Source organism: Salvelinus fontinalis, chromosome 28 (genome assembly GCF_029448725.1).
Source record: "Salvelinus fontinalis isolate EN_2023a chromosome 28, ASM2944872v1, whole genome shotgun sequence".
NCBI classification, from domain to species: Eukaryota; Metazoa; Chordata; class Actinopteri; order Salmoniformes; family Salmonidae; genus Salvelinus; species Salvelinus fontinalis.
The window spans coordinates 7,305,334-7,325,533 of record NC_074692.1 but is presented as its reverse complement, the minus strand read 5'-3'; the positions used below and the strand labels follow the sequence as shown (position 1 = coordinate 7,325,533).

At 43.6% G+C, this 20,200-nt stretch overlaps 1 protein-coding gene across 4 annotated transcripts in view; it reads left to right on the top strand.

Moving 5' to 3' along the window:
* Positions 1 to 20,200, top strand: part of LOC129826028 (cytosolic carboxypeptidase 1-like) — a 42,857-nt gene that overhangs the window by 9,487 nt on the left and 13,170 nt on the right. For 3 of the 4 annotated variants that reach the window (XM_055886293.1, XM_055886294.1, XM_055886292.1), the window contains exons 4-19: positions 5,508 to 5,575; positions 9,279 to 9,342; positions 9,749 to 9,895; positions 10,047 to 10,178; positions 12,520 to 12,613; positions 12,718 to 12,755; positions 13,004 to 13,212; positions 13,486 to 13,663; positions 14,757 to 14,851; positions 15,087 to 15,203; positions 17,371 to 18,038; positions 18,307 to 18,408; positions 18,488 to 18,574; positions 18,726 to 18,874; positions 19,025 to 19,112; positions 19,495 to 19,639. In XM_055886293.1, the coding sequence (XP_055742268.1) occupies positions 5,508 to 5,575; positions 9,279 to 9,342; positions 9,749 to 9,895; positions 10,047 to 10,178; positions 12,520 to 12,613; positions 12,718 to 12,755; positions 13,004 to 13,212; positions 13,486 to 13,663; positions 14,757 to 14,851; positions 15,087 to 15,203; positions 17,371 to 18,038; positions 18,307 to 18,408; positions 18,488 to 18,574; positions 18,726 to 18,874; positions 19,025 to 19,112; positions 19,495 to 19,639 (2,381 nt within the window). The remainder of the gene's footprint in view (positions 1 to 5,507; positions 5,576 to 9,278; positions 9,343 to 9,748; positions 9,896 to 10,046; positions 10,179 to 12,519; positions 12,614 to 12,717; positions 12,756 to 13,003; positions 13,213 to 13,485; positions 13,664 to 14,756; positions 14,852 to 15,086; positions 15,204 to 17,370; positions 18,039 to 18,306; positions 18,409 to 18,487; positions 18,575 to 18,725; positions 18,875 to 19,024; positions 19,113 to 19,494; positions 19,640 to 20,200) is intronic. The other variant, XM_055886295.1, reaches the window with a different exon arrangement.

Here is a 20,200-nt window from a genome sequence, read left to right as displayed (position 1 = left end):
ATGTTACACTACTGATTTACAATTCTGTATGTATTGCGATTCTATACTGCGTTTTTATTGCGATTCAATGTTCCAAACATATTGCTCACTGTCTGCTGCAGAAACGAGAGGACATGAGAAAACGATTTTTGATCAGTCATGGAAATTAAAGTGCTGAAACATGTTGTCTCACCAAATGGAAACAAGTGAACTGGACATCAACATTGATTGACGAACACGTCAAGATCAGCATTCAGACACAAACATATTGGTTTGTCACGCCAAGCTTCAGATTGCTGATCTGAGCTAGATAAGTAACTAACTTGGCTAGGTCATTCTTCATTCTAAGCTCATAGCCTGTTAGCAAAACTTGTCTTTTAGCCCGTAGCTCAATTTGCTTTACACCAGTTTTTTTTTTGTTTATTTCATGGGCAGGACATACTTTCCAATGTCTGATATTGGCAGTAGAGGTCATTGATCTGCTCTTTTGGATTCATTAGAGATCATCACATTATACATTTATTTGGTTGTTGCTCAAATAGGTTTTCACCCACAAACACAGTATGTTTTTATAATGGAAATCCAGTCTTCTAGAGAGGAAATGCTGTCTCAAAGCAGTAGTGCGGGCTGAAATGTGAGCGAACGAAGTCACTCACTCACGTCCCTCTTGCAGAGATATAATCTCTACGGTCCTCCTAAACCCTGCACTCACGGCACACTACAGCTGTAATCTGGCTCCGGCCACAGTCAGCCTCACTTGGGAGACATCCACACAGTCATCATATACAGTCCCTGATAGGAGAGAGGGAGGAAGAGAATAATGACTGCTGCAGTATCAGACGCACGGACGCAACAGGGCAACTGCCTCCTCTGTCTTTCTCTCCGCGCCTGGGCCTCGTGCTTGCTGTCTGTATAGGAGGGCATCTGGCTGGAACGCAGCCTGGTCTGCCCTGTCCGGAACGCAGCCTGGTCTGCCCTGTCCGGAACGCAGCCTGGTCTGCCCCGTCCGTCTGTCTGTCTGGGCTGCGTGAATGCTGAGTAGGTGGAGTGAAGAGGGGAAGCTGGGTAGGGTAGTAACCTTCTAGGACTGGTCACACGTCACAGTGCTTTAGAGTGCAGGGGGAGGTGCTACGAGCTGTGTCCTGTCCTGGCCTGGTGGTTGGGCTTGGGGGCGATTAGCATCAGTGTACTCCAGGCTGTATGGGGGATCCTTGAAAAAGAAAAAGGAGAGCCGCCCTCTAGGAGCTCAGATGCAATAATTGAATAACCTAATAACCAGCGTTTCCACAGTCAAGCTGTCTTCATCAGGGTACAATGACAAACACTGCAGGTCACTAGTTTATATAGTTTCAAAGGACACACACAGGTGTCTGTAATCATGGCCGGGTGTGGCTTGATATCATTGGTTCATTTACAGATATAAATAGAACATATGGAAAAAATATGAATGAATAGTATACGATCATAGATACAATTTGTCTACATAGGCCTACACACATTTACAATGGATAGAAAAATCACAATCATAAGAATGGCTTCAGCTCAAAGTCTACGTTGAGACTGAAGGGAGCTAGAGTCTTTAAATTAAAGATCCAGGCAGCCTCTCGTTTTAACAATAAATTGTCAAGGTCACCCCCTCTCCTAGGGCGGGTGACGTGTTCGATGCCGATATAACGTAGGGACGAAATAGTGGTTTGCTTCCAAAAAGTGGGCCTCAACTGGTTACGTCGAGTTTTTTGCACCTAATTGTGCTACGATGCTCAGAGATTCGTACTTTTAGTTCACGCTTCGTTTTACCCACAATTTTTTTAATAAAAGAAATAACTGCCTTAGTGGAGCGCGTGATAACACCTTTGATTGGGATATGTTTCCCTGTTTGGGGGTGTTTGAATGATCTACATTTGTAAGTGCCATTGCATTGAGCACATCCATTACACTTGTAGTTTCCATCCAGTAGAGGTGTAAATAGACGGTGTGCAGGGGTATTTTGGGGTGGTAAATCAGAGTTTAACAATTGATCTTTGAGATTTCTGCAGCGAGAACACGACCAAAGGAGCTTCCGAAAACACATTACTGTCATCGGGTCTTAGGATGTGCCAATGTTTGTGAACGATTCCCTTAATTTGTTCCGAGCACTTTGAATAGCGGGTAGTAAGAACGCAGGAATGCTTCTTTTTGCGAGACTGTCCTTGACTGTTGATTTTGACCCCCCCACACCAGATGCGATCAGTACTCGCAGGTTGAAACTCTGAACCAATTATATTAATTTGTAGGACAGATTGAAAAGCATGAAACATTTAAGGCAATTTAGCTAGCTAGCTTGCTGTTGCTAGCTAATTTGTCCTGGGATATAAACATTGGGTTGTTCTTTTACCTGAAATGCACAAGGTACTCTACTCCAACAATTAATCCACAGATAAAACGGTCAACCGAGTTTTTCTATTAATCGCTCCTCCTTCAGGCTTCTTCTTCTTTGGACTTTATATAGCAGTTGGCAACCGACTGGACTGGAGTGTGAACCTCAGTTCATCTTTCAATCACTCACGTGGGTATATGCTCCTGAAAAACCAATGAGAAGATGGCACGTGGTTGGGTATATGCACCTAAAAACCAACGAGGAGATGGGAGAGGCAGGACTTGCAGTCCGTCGAGCTTCACAAATAGAACCAAGTTCTATTTTAGCGCCTGGCCATGCCGAGGCTTGCGAGCAGTGTGGGTGCAATGATTGAATAACATGTATGTCAGGCCAGCATGTTAGGGTCAGGTTGCAGAAGAAAATGGTCCATGGCTTCAATACCACCCTCGTGAGGAACATTCGTGTATAACGACTCAACATCAAAAGTAACTAACAAAGTATTCTCAGGAAGAGGATCAAGAGATTCAGTATTAGAGACCATACTGCTGCTGTCCTTTACAAAGGACGGGAGCTGTTCTGCGAGTGATCTAATAAGAGTCAACAAAAGTTGATAAAGGGGCTGTTACTCCATCAATGCCCGCTACAATAGGGCGCCCAGGAGGTTTTGTAACATTCTTCTGTAATTTCGGCAAAGTATAGAAATGGACAATTTTAGGGTGTTGAATAGCCCAAAAATACATTTTTTTGGTGAGGGTGATTTGACCAGAAATTAAATACCCACCTAGGATAGTAAAGATAGTGTTCTGAAATTGGGAAGTGGGGTCACTTCTGAGTTTCTTTTTAAAAAGTGTTGTCAAGCAGTTGTCTGACACTCACATACATACTGGGTGACGAGGAAGAGTACTACTGTACTGCAGCGCCATGCAGCAACTGTAGTGCAGATCTACTACAGGTAGCTACTACTTTGAGCGGTTTGTGAAGTTACTGTCTAAAGGAACAAAGGTTTCTCTGGACTCTGTATATCCCGTTCTGGCAAAACTAAAACCGCTACTCTACAAATAAAATAAAGTTGCCAAAAGTTGAACTGGTTTCTGAAGACAGTGTTTACGGTTCACCTTGCCAGACAATAAAAGTAAATAAATAGTGTAAAGCCCACTTTAGAATACCTCAATAACAATAAAAATCCTTGTATTGGGTAGTGTTTGTAACACAACATGGATACCATAATACTGGGTAGTTGTTGCCCTTAAACACAGGCCCGCGAGCAACTGCGGCCACTCATGAGTTCAGATTTTGAACATAACAGTATGCCAGTGGAAGGGAGAACAGTACTAGGTGACCCAACTGTGGTTTGTGACTACTATCATTTCCCATTGTAGCCAATTCAATTGCAGTCATTCTGTTACAGATTTCTTTTCTTTTTTACATTCTGTTACGGAATGACACGTTTTAAAAGACTTAAATCATAAACAACATTGTTATCAGTAAAAACAATTACATAATTGGTAGGTCTACCTTGTTACTTCTGTGAACTTTCATTATCCTCCCTCATGAATGAGAGAAATTAGAAAATATCTTCAATATAAGTGTTTTTGTAACAGAGTGGCAAGACAATATTTCTTAAACTTACAGAAGGCATATAATTTCTGCATCATTCAATATAAATGTTGATATTAGTTGGCAAGGATCTTAACTTCAACTTTATTGTGTTTTGATGCATTTGTAATACCTTTTTGAATACTTTTTCTGGTAGATGTTTTCTAAGACCCCTTTTCCATCTGTTTGACCAGAAATCAAAGCATTTTCCTATTCCAAATTTTAGGATGAAAATGGTTGGAAAATGTGAATATGCCTTAATTTCTCAAACCATTACCTTTCATTTGACCCCAAATTTGACAGGCTCCTATGAACTTCACATGCTGGTGCTCATGGGTCCCTTTACATGGAAATGACCAAACTTATGTTTTGGTTTTTTGAGGGTCAACGGTCAGCTATTGTTTTGTTCTCTAGGAGCTTTGAAAAGTCTGGTACGATAGAAATGTTTTTAGAGTTCACTTTTCGCACAGCCACTGAGAGTTGAGTTGTGCGTTTCAACTCGCTAGCTGTTCCAGTGCTGAAACCTGATTTTTGCAAAGTGTGTTTTATTTATGAGCCTGTAAATGTTTCACACATTCCACTTCCATATTCCCATTCATCCTGGTGTTCATTAGGTCTGCTCAATCAAACACTCCATCAGACCTCTACTGGCCTGGGTGTTGTGGCTAGCTTCCATAACAGCAATATGTCTCTATTTCATGGGATATGAGCTGCCCTGAGTGCTGCTGACAGTTATATTTTGTTTGCTTTCCTGGACTTTGTGTTATTTCTGTTCGTTTCTACTAGGGCCCTCAAATCTCAACTCTGGCCCTCTAAGCCAGTTCCACTGCATGTTTTCGTTGTTCCCCTCTCATCAGGAACCGATTTAGACCTATTTAAAACAAAAAAACAGCAGGATCCGGGACCTCGTTGAGGTTTTAGTGCTCTTTTTGTGCGCGTGTGTAAGAGAGATTGATGTGTCAATTTTCTGTAATGGGCAAGTCTCCATGGTGTTTTTACTAATTGCTGAGGAGCTGTCGCGGGAAGTTTGCGGGGGTTTTGTGTCCATCCATGTGGTAAGACTGTTTTAGAGAGAACCTGTGGCAGGCAGTGGCGTATTTTTGACTTCAACGTATCGTTGGGGAGGAACATTTTGCCTCTTTCTAATAATTGGGAAATATATCCGCCCTGTCCCTCCTGTAAATTACGCCCCTGAGGAAAACACTAAAAGGAGAGAAACGAGGGGTAGTAATGGGGGTTGGGGTCAGACTGAGAGAGGGGCAGAGCCCTCTTTCTCAAAGAGAGGAGTATGTTTCGCTCTTCTACAGCAGCAGCAAATGGATTTCACCATTTCTGTAAATGGAGAGCTGCAGGGCTCATGTTTTGAAACACTTAATGTACTGTACATGCTATTTATATTTGCTTATACAGTACTCACTTTCAAATCAGAATTCTGCTATTTGGTTAAGGCATGGTAAAAATGACAACAATATGATGACCTTATAACTAGGCTAGTCATTACTTGTGCTATAGTAGCCTATTAACACTAACATAGCGAAGGGAAACGTAATGTAACTTAAGTCCCTCTGTGTTTCAGAGAAGACACGGAAGGAGATCATGTCCAAGGGCTCCAGTGGCATGGAGGTCATCCTGGCGACCTTAGAGGTGAGTTCACATCCCGTTCCACTGTGGTGTTAATATAGTCCCAGAAATCCAGCACACATGCCACTTGGGTTGCGTTTACACAGGCAGCCTAATTCTGAACTGTTGGTCTTTTGACCAATCAGATCAGTTCTTTTGCCAATAATTAGGCAAAACATCAGAATTGGGCTGCCTGTGTAAATGAAGCCTTAGGGCAATTTTCTTGTGCACTACTTTAATGCCACATTCCACTACTGCTACTGTACAATACCACGACATCATAAGCAGAGGGCGTAAGGAGACCAACACATTAATGAAAAGGAATATCGTTGAGTAGCCATTTCACATTATCTGTGCCGACCCAAACCAAACTGAGCTGGCTTTGATATTTTTAGCAGGGTTCCAGCAACTGTGGTGGATGTGTAACCAGGCTGGAACAGTACGGTACGCTCGGCTCTGCTCGGCTCAGTAGTGTGGAAATGGTACAACTCACTTATAACAAGGACTATCGACGTCATGGTGTCCTAAAAGTAACGGAAGTAATAGTCTTCCCCGAGATGCAGTTTACATGGCACACACTTGGTTTCGGCAATGGCTTTTATATCTCGCCATCTCGTTACTCTCCCCATGTACTTATAAACCATTTGATGACCGATCAATCGCTTGCCTCGAAGCGAATAGAAGGCATTTAGCTTGTCTGGTAGTCTCGTGTCACTGGGCATCTCGTGGCTGGGTTTCCCCTTTGTAATCCGTGATAGTTTGCAAGCCCTGCCAAAATCCGACGAGCTTCAGAGCCGGTGTAGTAGCATTCGATCTTAGTCCTGTATTGACGCTAGTTCCTGTTTGATTGTTCGTCCGAGGGCGTAGGGGGATTTCTTATAAGCGTCCGGGTTAGTGTCCCGCTCCTTGGAAGCTCTAGCCTTTAGCTCAATGCAGATGTTGTCTGTAATCCAGTGGTCACCAACCTTTTCTGAGTCAAGATCACTTTGAGTCAAAATGCAGACCGAGGGCTTAAAAAACGTAAGCCTATGCAACATTAACCAATTAAAAACACTTTTGTAGCAACGAGGTTTGTGCAGTAGGTTGTAAGCCCAATACATTATCACTGCATATTGGCTATACTTGAATTGCCCAGCCAATGTTGTTCTTCTCAGACCATTTTGAAATTACATTTCTACATTTTAGGTAGTATATGATCACACTGGTAATATATAATTTGTTGTATTACTTGTGAGAAACAGCTGAGTGAGCATTTCCTATTTTTTCTTCTTCTCTGGACTGGTGGCCTGCATCTGATGTTCAGTCTGAGGGGAGGGAGGGAGCCTCTTACATGACTCACTGTCCCTCTTTCCCTCCCTCTGCTGAGAAAAGGGGACACAGTCTTCCAGCTGATGGCGAAACACTGCATTATTTCTACCTCGTTTCTGCCTCATGCACCAATTCATGTTGTTACTCCTATGACCAGAGAAAGTGAAATATTCCTCGATATTAAAAAGACACAAGCCGCTAATAATAACAATGCAAGCTTATCGAAACACTTTTCTGTACTCATTCATTGCAGCTGCGGTGCTGGTTGTACCGTGAGTGAGGGATAACACACATGGCTTATAAAAAAAAGTGTTGACAGTGATGAATAACAACTTTAACATGAACTTGAACATAAAAACAGCAGCTTTTTGCTGATTCGTTGAGTCTCTCTCTAGTCATGGTTTTAAAAGTTTTGCGTATTATCTTATATTATCAACTTTCCTGTGTGTTTGAGGCTTCTTTTCAGTCTATGGCGTGAGGAAACAGTGCAGACACGTTGATCTGAGCAATCTGATTGGCCAGCGGTAGGCCTATAAGTGCACTTGATTTGCTCTCTGGGCCTGTCAGGTAGCCAGAGTTCTACCTTCAAAATGGGAACACATTGCCTTCCCGGCACTAGGGCTGCTAAATCAAGTGCACCTACCACCAAACAGCACAAATCAAATAAAAACAATTGGAACGCAAGGCTTTCTCGTATTTTCTTTTTTTTTTTACAGAAATGTTTGGTGATCAACTAGGAATGTCTTGGAGATCAACCAGTCGATCGCGATTGACCGGTTGGTGTCCACAGCTGTATTCCATTGGTTCTGGTTGGGATATGTACGTACGGTCGCTGTGGGGACGTCGTCGTCGATGCATGCACTTATTAATGAAGCCGAGGACTGTGGTAAACTCCTCAATGCCATCGGATGAATCCCGGAACGTTTTCCAGTCGTGCTAGCAAAAAAGTCCTGTAGCTTAGCATGCGCTTCATCGGTCCACTTCTGAAATGAGCGCGTCACTGATACTTCCTGTTTGATTTTTTGCTTGTAAGCAGAAATCAGGAAGATGGAGTTATGGTCAGATTTTCCTAATGGATGGCGAGGGAGAGCTTTGTATGCATCTCTGTGTGTTGAGTAAAGGTGATCTGGATTCTTCCCCCTCTAGTTGCACAGGTGGCATGCTGGTAGAAATGTGGTCTAACGGATTTCAGTTTTCCTGCATTAAAATCAATGTGCATGAATGGCTGTTTGTTTGTCTTAGGGTTGCAAAAGAGGGAATATTACTGGTAACATTCAAAGTATACCAGAATTTTGGTAACTTTCAAGGATTTTATGGAATTTATCACATGACATATAGTGGCCTTTTTGGGTACTTCACATTATCATGTGTCTGTAATTCTCTGGCCCTCTGTATGGCCCTATCACATGTAAAATATAATGACAAAGCTGTAAAGCATAATCCTAAATATAACCTCTTTAAGGAATACCTAGGATAGGATAAAGTAATCCTTCTAACCCCCCCCCCCCCCTAAAAGATTTAGATGCACTATTGTAAAGTGGTTGTTCCACTGGATATCATAAGGTGAATGCACCAATTTGTAAGTCGCTCTGGATAAGAGCGTCTGCTAAATGACTTAAATGTAAATGTAAATGTAATAACCCATCAACTTAGTGTTTATAATGAGGGTTTCGGCATGAAATACTCTTTCTATTTTTACACACTTTTAATTATTTTATATGTCTTTGTTGTGAAAGAGGGTTTCCCAAAAACGCATCTTGGTTTTTGCCCTAGCACTACACAGCTGATTCAAATAATCAACTAATATTCAAGCTTTGATCATTTGAATCAGCTGTGTAGTGTTAGGGCAAAAAACTAAATGTGCACTCCTTGGGGTCCCCAGGACCGAGTTGGGGAAACACTGTTGTAAATGCTTTGTTATCAAAAAATAAAATAGATGGAAGATTTGCGGAGTTAATAAAAAATAATGCCATTGTTGATTAGATGCTTTTTTATCATTAACAAGGTTATTTTCTTTAAAACCTTATGGTCTATTCACTAGAAACTCAAGGACAATATGGACACAGATATAAAGAAAATATACTTTATATGAATACATTTTTAAAAAGTTATTAAAGTATAAATTACCAAAGTTACCATAGATTACCTGTGGTCCTCTGTAGCTCAATTGGGAGAGCATTGCCAGGATTGTGGATTTGATTCCTGGGACCACCCGTATGTAAAATGTATGCACACACGACTGTATGTCGCTTTGGATAAAATCATCTGTTAAATGGCATATATTATTATTATAATTACCAAAGTTGCCGGTAGTTTAGCAGCCCTAGTCTGTCTATGTGTGTGCACACGTACGAATGTGTTTGCCATTGCTCACATGTTATTTTGTGTTGGTAATATCCATGCTCTCTGTTTTTGATAGAACACACAGGATCTGCAAACTATCCTGAACATTCTGTACATTCTGAATGAGCTGTTAACTGTGGGTAAGTGGTATCCGCTCTGTACTTGGATAATGGGAACTAAGGGTTTCCTGTTTGACAGTGTCTTGCTCTCTGATTTGATGAGTGTCAGATTGTCTTGGGTGGAAACAGTGCTTTGATTGGGTAGATGGTGTGACTGAAGTGGTGGTTTGTTAGGCTGTGTTTACACAGGCAGCCCAATTCTGATATTTCTCGACCAATCAGGTCTGCTCTGAAAAATATCTGATGTGAAAAGATTGAATGTGATCGGTCAGAAGACCAATTAGTGGAAGAAAATATCAGAATTGGGCTGCCAGTGTAAAACGATTGAGTCGGGATTGACGATTAACTTGTGGAAACTGAGACGGTCATTTGTAAATTTGTGGAAGCTGTGTTAATGATAGGTGTGTGTGTGTGTGTGTGTTCCCAGGTGGGGGGCGCAGGGTTGGTGTGTTTGTGTCCAAGGGTGGCACAGGCATCCTGCTGCAGCTAGTCCTCAGTGGCAGTAAAGATTCTCCTCCCAGCGAGGAGCTCATGCTGCAGCTCCACTCACTCCTGGCCAAGGTTGGACCAAAAGGTACCACATATACACACACACTGTATGGGTCCTCTATCGCTGTAACAAGAGACCTAACATAGTCATTCATACTTCTACCATAAACCATAATCCCTACCACAAACAGACCAATTCTAGCACGCACACTCCCTCCATCTCTTTCTTTCTTCAGACAGGAAGTTTGGTGTGAAAGCCCGTCTGAACGGAGCTCTGAACGTCACTGTGAACCTGCTCAAACAGAACCTGCAGAACCACAAGCTGCTGCTGCCCTGCCTGCAGGTCCTACGGGTCTACTCCTCCAACTGTAAGTCTGACCCACACTTACTGGACTGACCCTACATTACAGTAGGAACCAGCAGTCTGACTGACAGTTACTAACTTAACCTACTGTAGCCATAGGAAACAAATCTGACAGACAATTACTAACCTAGCCTTTGTTGCCATGGGCAGGGTTCTCCGCAAAGAATGTAAGAGAAGCACGTCGCCACGTTATGTACTGGCTGCCCCACTATATACTGTATACTGAACAAAAATATGAATGCAACATGTGACAATTTCAAATATTTTACTGAGTTGCAGTTCATATTAGGAAATCAGTCAATTTAAATCAATTCATTAGGACCTAATCTATTGATTTCACATGACTGGGAATACAGATATGCATCTGTTGGTCACAGATACAGTTGAAGTCAGAAGTTTACATACACCTTAGCCAAATACATTTAAACTCAGTTTTTCACAATTCCTGACATTTAATCCTAATAAAAATTCCCTGTCTTAGGTCAGTTAGGATTACCACTTTATTTTAAGAATGTGAAATGTCAAAATAATAGTAGAGAGAATGATTTATTTCAGCTTTTATTTCTTTCATCACATTCCCAGTGGGTCAGAAGTTTACATAAACTCAATTAGTTTTTGGTAGCATTGCCTTTAAATTGTTTAACTTGGGTCAAATGTTTTGGGTAGCCTTCCACAAGCTTCCCACAATAAGTTGGGTGAATTTTGGCCCATTCCTCCTGACAGCTGATGTAACTGAGTCAGGTTTGTAGGCCTCCTTTCTCGCACATGCTTTTTTAGTTCTGCCCACACATTGTCTATAGGATTGAGGTCAGGGTTTTGTGTTGGCCACTCCAATACCTTGACTCTGTTGTCCTTAAGCCATTTTGCCACAACTTTGGAAGAATGCTTGGGGTCATTGTCCATTTGGAAGACCGATTTGCGACCAAGCTTTAACTTCCTGACTGATGTCTTGAGATGTTGCTTCAATATATCCACATAATTGTTCTTCCTCATGATGCCATCTATTTTGTGAAGTGCACCAGTCCCTCCTACAGCAAAGCACCCCCACAACATGATGCTGCCACCCACGTGCTTCACGGTTGGGATGGTGTTCTTCGGCTTGCAAGCCTCCCCCTTTTTCCTCCAAACATAACGATGGTCATTATGGCCAAACAGTTCTATTTTTGTTTCATCAGACCAGAGGACATTTCTCCAAAAAGTACGATCTTTGTCCCCATTTGCAGTTGCAAACCATAGTCTGGCTTTTTTATGGCCATTTTGGAGCAGTGGCCTCTTCCTTGCTGAGCGGCCTTTCAGGTAAATGTCGATATAGGACTCATTTTACTGTGGATATAGATACTTTTGTACCTTTTTCCTCCAGCATCTTCACAAGGTCCTTTGCTGTTGTTCTTGGATTGATATACACTTTTCGTACCAAAGTACGTTCATCTCCAGGAGACAAAACGCGTCTCCTTCCTGAGCGGTATGACGGCTGCGTGATCCCATGGTGTTTATACTTGAGTACTATTGTTTGTACGTGGTACCTTCAGGTGTTTGGAAATTGCTCCCAAGGATGAACCAGACTTGTGGAGGTCTACCATTTTTTTTTCTGAGGTCTTGGCTGATTTCTTGTGATTTTCTAATGATGTCAAGCAAAGAGTTACTGAGTTTGAAGGTAGGCCTTGAAATACATCCACAGTTACACCTCCAATTGACTCAAATTATGTCAATTAGCCTATCAGAAGCTTCTAAAGCCATGAAAATTTTCTGGAATTTTCACTACGTCCTGCACGGTGTTGTGCTGTAAGCACAACCCCCACCTGTGGACGTCGGGCCCTCATACCACCCTCATGGAGTCTGTTTCTGGCTGTACTCAGCAGCACAACCTTTTCAAAAGGGGGAGACCCCTGATCAGAACCATACATTTGACAAACTATTAACCTAACGTACTGTTGTCATAGGCAGGGTTCTCCACAAAGAATGTAAGAGAGGTGCTGTTTACAAAACATGAAGAGATGTGTAGAAAGTGGGGAGGAGACAGGTTAAAAAAATAATTTTTAAGCCTTGAGACAATTGAGACATTGATTGTGTAGGTGCACCATTCAGAGGGTGAATGAGCAACTCAAAAATTGGATGGTGTTCCTAATGTTTGGTGTGTGTGTATATGAGGCAATCTTTGGCACTAGATTGCGGGAAATGTCAGTTACAGGTGTTAAAAAACGCAACAATCTCTAAATCCAAAGGGGGGCACTGCTTAGTGTTGTCATAGGAACCATAAATCTGACTGACAGTTACTAACCGACTGTAGCCAACTCCTATATGATGTTACTGTTGAGGGCACTGAGGTTCAGTTTGTTTGTCTTCAGCTGTGAATGCTGTGTCCCTGGGGAAGAATGGAGTGCTGGAGCTCATGTTCAAAATCATCGGACCCTACAACAAAAAGAACACCAGTCTGCTGAAGTAAGTGTGTGTGTGTGTGTGTGTGTGTGTGTGTGTGTGTGTGTGTGTGTGTGTGTGTGTGGGCTGTTTTTGACCCCTTTCTCTGGATGTCTTTTACTTAACAGAGTATCCCTGGACACACTGGGGGCCTTGCTCAAATCCAGTAAGTACTTTTTTTTCATGCTCTCTGTCTGCAGTGTCTAAGGACAATGTCATGGTTTTTCAGTAACAGTGCTATTGTCTGTGCCGATTTACCAACCAGTGTGTCCTTCCCTCCCCCGCTCGCTCGCTCGCTCACTCTATCCATCCTTCCCTTCCTCTCTCCATCACCCTCCCAATCCCTCTTTCTCCCTCCTCGCCATCCATCCCGCCCTCCCTCTCTGTCCATCCATCCATCCCTCCCTCCCTCAGAGACGAATGCCCGGCGGGCGGTGGACCGGGCCCATGTGCCTGTCCTGCTGTACATCTACCAGGACTGGCACCGCAACGACACGCGCCACCGCCACATGTTGATCCGCAAGGGCGTCCTGGGCTGCCTGAAGAACATCACCAACATCAAGCTGGGCCGCAAGGCCTTTATCGACGCAGACGGGATGAGGATCCTCTACAACACCTCCACTGTGAGTACGGTGACAAAACTCCCAAAAAGTTGTGCCGGAGTCTGGTGTAGCGGTCTGAGTTCGCGACTCTGGACCACATACTCCTGGCCACGGGGTTCGAGCCCCCCCCCCCCCCCCCTCTGTCTATGCACCTAGCCTTAACCCCAACTCTCTCTTCACAACATCCTCACCTCGAGTCTCACCTTTTACATTTACACCAACACTGATGTTAAATAATGAATCTGATGACGGTGAGGATGACGATCAGTAGTAATGATGGTGATGTGTTGTTAGGAGTGCCTTCCGGTTAGGACTCTGGACCCTCTGATCAACACCTCCAGCCTTATCATGAGGAAGTGCTTCCCCAAGAACCGCCTCCCTCTGCCCACTATCAAGAGTGTCTTCCACCACCAGCTGCCCCACGTACCGGCAGGAGGGCCCGTCGCTCAGCTCTACAACCAGCCCCTGGGGGGTGAGGCTCACACGCATACTATACTCACAATGCTTGCGAGCCACTTAGATCACCCCAATGGTCATTGCACACAGTTTACTCACACGCTCCACCACAGATGTCCCTTTCAGGAAGACCCATATACCAGTTCTACACCAAAGCCCCCATAGGGTAAGACTTGTCACAATAAGTAGTAGCCTAACCGCTACTGAGTCACACTCCTAAGTCTAGTATCACACTACTAACCCAGTAGAATACCGTCTCTCTTACATTAAGGAACTCTTAACTCAAGAACTTTCACTCTACTGAGCATTGTTCATTGATGTCACCTCACTCTCTCCTCATCTCATTTCTGTCTGCTTATTCTCAGTTGCCTGCAGGGTCGTTCCACCTCAAAAAGCACAAGAAATAGGATTTTGTCACCCTGTATACTGGCCTTTGTGGTGTGTGAAGGATCCGTGGGTGACTTTTGACATTTTTTGAAGGGGATTCCTCATGTTTTACTCATTGGTCGGAGGAAGTTTGGTCCAAATCGTTTTTTAGGTTACTATATTTATTGAATATAATGTGAATCCTGTAAATTAAAAGGGATAATTTGAGTCAATTAGCTTAATTTCTCAGAGATCAAATTATATTTCAAAAAATATTTGTTGCAGGAATGCTTATCTTATATGTTGCTGTGGAAACCATTTCAGAACCAGAACAATCTGAAATGGTGGGTTGGGGGGGGGGGGGCAAGGCTTACTGAAATGACATGGAACGACCCTGCAATCACCTCTCCTCTCATCTAGTGCACAATCCAACCAACCAATCTTGGCTGAGTTTTGCTAAAATCAGATCATATCTAGCATTGGGATCATTTACCATTGGATTTAAGATTATTTTAGTGTTAAAGATGACGTTTTTTGGAAACTCACCCTAGACCATGTAACCAGTCCAGTTACGCCTTGATCTTGTAAACTGAAATTATAATTCCAATTTCAATTGTCCTCAATGCTTCTCTGACAAGAATGTCAGTCTACTTCCTGGATTCATTGAATCCCAGATTCACTGAATACTGAATAGAACTGGAATTGAGCCCAATCTTGCCTGTGTCCCTGTGTGTGGCTGCCAGTGGATGACGTGGTGGACGAGAGCGACGATAACGACGACGTTGAGACCGAGAACGACACAGAGAACGAGGAGGAAGATAAGGACCACCACGCCATGGTACAGGAACCATGACCGCAGCCTTTTCATTTAAACCACACCTTGTTTGACTGACCGCAAAATGACCACAGGACAGGTGACACTGCAGTGACCAGACCAACAGTGTGACCGCAACTACTACTGACCACCACCACAGCTGCTCTCTGTCCACATTCTCTCTGAATACACTTTTTTTCCCCATTGGGATCCAGCGCCTGCTTATTTACGTGTCTGATCATGTGTTCTCCCCTTGCAGAATGATGACATAGAAACAGACATCAATAAACTGCGACCCAAAGAGACCCATAGCAGGCCGTTTGAGGAGTTGAAGATCTATGAGAGATTCTTTCTGGAGCTTTCCGAGGATTTCCAGGTAATGCAGGACACCCTTTTGTGTCTTTAGTTGAATCTTCAACATCAATAAATCAGATCAATATTGTAACATTCCACCTTAAAACCAGTGATTCCCCTATATTCATTGCCGCCACTCCAAAATATATTATTTAAAATATATATATACAGTACCAGTCAAAAGTTTGGACACATCTACTCATTCCAGGTTTTTTTTTCTTTTTTTTTCTTTCTACGTTGTAGAATAATAGTGAAGACATCACTATGAAATAACACGTATGGAATCATGTTGTAATTAAAAAAGTGTTAAACAAATAATATATTTTAGAGTTTAGATTCTTCAAAGTTGCCACCCTTTGCCTTGACAGCTTTGCACATTCTTGGCATTCTCTCAGCCAGCTTCACCTGTAATGCTTTTCCAACAGTCTTGAAGGAGTTCCCACATGCTGAGCACTTGTTGGCTGCTTTTCTTCACTCTGCGGTCCAACTCATCCCAGCCATCTCAATTGGGTTGAGGTCGGGTGATTGTGGAGGCCAGGTCATCTGATGATGCACTCCGTCACTCTCCTTAGTCAAATAGCCCTTACACAGCCTGGAGGTGTGTTGTGTCATTGTCCTGTTGAAAAACAAATGATAATCCTACTACGAGCAAACCAGATGGGATTGTGTATCGCTGCAGAATGCTGTGGTAGACATGCTGGTTAAGAGTGCCTTGAATTCTAAATAAATCACTGACCGTGTCACCAGCAAAGCACCATCACTCCTCCTCCTCCATGCTTCACGGTAGAAACTACATATGTGGAGATCATCCGTTCACCTACTCTGCGTCTCACAAAGACACGGCAGTTGGAACCAAAAATTGCACATTTGGACTCATCAGACCAAAAGGCAGATTTCCACCGGTCTAATGTCTATTGCTCGTGTTTCTTGGTCCAAGCAAGTCTCATTTTCTGATTGGTGTCCTTTAGTAGTGGTTTCTTTGCACCAATTTGACCATGAATGCCTGATTCACGCAGTCTCCTCTGAACAGTTGATGTTGAGTTGTGTCTGCTACTTGAACTCTGAAGCATTTATTTGGGCTGCAATTTCTGAGGCTGGTAACTCTAATGAACTAAGTCTGGGTCTTCCTTTCCTGTGGTGGTCCTTATGAGAGACAGTTTCATCATAGCTCTTGATGGTTTTTGCGACTGCACTTGAAGAAGTTCTTGAAATCTTCCATATTGACTGACCATGTCTTAAAGTATTGATAGACTGTCATTTCTCTTTGCTTATTTGAGCTGTTCTTGCCATAATATGGACTTGGTTTTTTACCAAATAAGGCTATCTTCTGTATACCACCCCTACCTTGTCGCAACACAACTGATTGGCTCAAACGCATTAAGAAGGAAATAAATTATTCAAATTAACTTTTAACAAGGCACACATGTTAATTGAAATGCATTCCAGGTTTTCATGAAGCTAGTTGAGAGAATGCCAAAAACGTGCAAAGCTGTCATCAAGGCAAAGTGTGGCAACTTTGAAGAATTAAACATATTTAGTTTTGTTTAACACTTTTTTTGGTTACTACATGATTCTATATGTGTTATTTCATAGTTTTGATGTCTTCACTATTATTCTACAAGGAAATAGTAAAAATAAAGAAAAACCCTTGAATGAGTAGGTGTGTCCAAACTTTTGACTGGTACAATGTGTGTGTGTGATGGATAGATATCTCTATCTATATTTAAAATAAAAAATGTAATCCTTTTTGGGTTGGTAAAATGTTTTCATTTAAAACCAGAAATAAAGTATGTAGAAAAGATAATGGAGCTATATATTTTTCAATTAAGATCATCTTTGAGAACAAAAAATTTAAAAAAATGTATTGCATGGGGGCCCCCATTGATTTTGTTATAATGTTTGAGTCACTCAGGCATAATAACATGGCATAAGGTATAGAATTGCAGGAAATAATCTTTAAAACAGCAGAATGTTGTCTGCGGCCAAGACGATGCTCTCAAAAATGTTCACCATTGGCCATGCCCACTACCACGACCCCCCACGCTAACTTTGCCCCCGCTGCTGATAAGAATCCTAGGGGAAACACTGTAAAACATACAGATGTGTGTTTTTCATGAGGGGACCACACTGGTAAGTGATCAGAAAGCTGCCTGTCGTCCTAAAGTTCAATCTCCTTTGTGTGTCTGCAGAGATTTAACTTTGATAACCCAAAGAGCGGTGTGACGGCCACCGCGGCAGCTCCAAAGTCTCAACGCCTCATCATCGTTCCCACCGCCCAGGCCTTGCCCCCGAAATACCCAACTGCCGCCCCCCTCCAGGAGGAGCGCCACCTGGCCAAAGGTGAACAACCTCACCCTGAAGCATCTCCTTTGGCCCCAGCCCCCACCCCGGCCCCAGTCCATACCCTGGACACCATCAATATCACCAAGGACCACGATGGCTGCTGTGACCACAGCCAAGTCCGACCACAGCCAGAGCAAGAGCAGGAGCTTGTGCAGGGGATGGAGCGGGTGGCCCTGGAGGGGACTGGGCCTCAGGGCGGGGCAGGAGGAGGGGTCAACAGGCACTATAGACAACCTCCCCTGCTGGCTGGGGGTGTGGCTGCCCGGCAAGGGGGCGGGGCAGAAGAGACGTTAGCAGAGGAGTGGGCAGAGGAGGAGGGAGGCGAGGGGGCGGTGCTGGAGGTGCCGGACACAGCGTTGCTCCTGCCGCTCCACGACCCTGACCTGTACGTGGAGATGGTGAAGAGCACACGCTCTGTGCCACAGTACTCAGAGGTGGCCTACCCAGACTACTTTGGCCACGTTGCGCCCACCTTCCGAGAACACATCCTGGAGAGGGTCTATGGCGTGCAGAGGTGAGACCCCTAGACGCTGATCTAGGTACGAAAGCAATGTGTCTGTTTTGCACTCCCTCTCCCCCCTGTTGTTTGAGATTAAGAGAACTGGACCAGTAGCTGCAATCAGTCAAATCGCTCAATGTCTCCTTGTGTCACCTCTTTCCACTGAAAAGGACTTATTTCCGGTAGTCGGGTGGCTCAAAGTAGTGTGGAGTCAAAGTGAAGGGTGGGTGTGTTCTGTTAGTGCTTTCCCCTGCTGCCACTGTGTGATGATGATGTCACTCAGTCCTCTGCCCCCCTACAGGACTAAGATCTTCCAGGACATTGAGAGGCTGATCCACCCCAATGACATCCTTGATAAAGTGGTCTACGACTTGGACATACAGAGGTGAGCGGCATCATCTTCAGTCCAGGAAACTTGGTGTGGGTGTCTGTGTGTCTCACGGTGGTGGTGTCTTTTGTTTCAGTTGCCCGGTGATTGATGACGGTGAATCTCTGAAGTTCAACTCTCAATTTGAGTCTGGCAACCTGAGGAAAGCTATTCAAGTCAGAAAGTGAGTATTGTGTCCCATTGTTACGTAAACTGGGAACAACATCAAAATAAATGCATTTTTCATTAAGTATTTGTTAAATTCAACGTTGTCTCCCGTGCCCACGTGTGTGGCCGTTTTGGTTTGCCTAAAGGTTGATCTGTGTGTGTTCCAGGTTTGAGTATGACTTGGTCCTAAACTCCGACATCAACAGTAACCACTACCACCAGTGGTTCTACTTTGAGGTGAGTGGCATGCGCGTGGGAGCCCCCTATCGCTTCAACATCATCAACTGTGAAAAGTCCAACAGCCAGTTCAACTACGGTGAGCGACTGACTGCCTTGGTCATTTTTTGTTGCATTATTTAGCCTTTGTGTGGCAAAGCTGCTCAGTTTAGATATGCTAATTCAGCGTGTGGCGTATGTATATAATTAACCTCTCCTTAGTAAATTGACTGCATGTACTGTTTTGCAGGTATGCAGGTGCTGATGTACTCTGTTCAGGAGGCCATTAGTGGCAGGCCCCGTTGGGTTCGCACCGGAACGGACATCTGTTACTACAAGTAGGTGTGATTGTCCTACTTTACCCCGCGAACAGAGTCAGTATGAGACAGCCCACCGGACAAGTAGTGCACCTGTCAGGAGAAACGAGCCCCGTTCCAAAACTTCTAAAATGCATCCTTCCTTCTGGGCCTGTCCCTTGAAGTAACCACTGATCTAAATTGGTTGTAATAGGGAAGGTAACCTTGCTTTCTCTTATCCAATAACTTCCTGATCTGTGTTTACCCCAAGCAATCGAAGAAGGAAGGAAGGTATTTGAACATCAAATAGCTTACTTGTTGGTCACTTTGGTAGGTCCTGGTGTCATGAGTCTGACTTTGTTCGCTGGTTTCTGTTTGTTATTGTATCAAGCATTTGTGAGCTTTTCAACCTCCTTTTACCCAGAAACCACTTCTCCAGGAGCTCGATAGCGGCAGGCGGTCAGAAGGGGAAGTCCTACTACACAATGACATTCAGCATGACCTTCAACCACAAAGACGATGTCTGCTACTTCGCTTACCATTACCCCTACACCTACTCTACTCTGAAGGTACTATACACTGAGTGTACAAAACATTAAGGACACCTGCTATTTCCATGACATAGACTGACCAGGTGAATCCAGGTGAAAGCTATGATTTCTTATTGACGTCATTTGTTGAATCGATTTACATGACTATCGATGAAGGGGAGAAGACGGGTTAAAGAAGGACTTTTAAGCCTTGAGACAATTGAGACATGGATTGTGTATGTGTGCCATTCAGAGGGTGAATAGGCAAGACAAAATATTTAAGTGCCTTTGAACGGGGGTATGGTAGTAGGTGCCAGGCGCACTGGTTTGTGTCAAGAACTGCAATGCTGCTGGATTTTTCACGCTCAACAGTTTCCTGTGTGTATCAAGAATGGTCCAGCACCTAAAGGACATCTAGCCAACTTGACACAATTGTGGGAAGCATTGGAGTCAACATGGGCCAGCATCCCTGTGGAACGCTTTCAACACCTTGTAGAGTCCATGCCTGTTCTGAGGGCAAAAGAGGGGGTGCAACTCAATATTAGGAAGATGTTCCTAATGTTTGTTATACTCAGTGGCCGTAGCTTGCTATATAAAGCA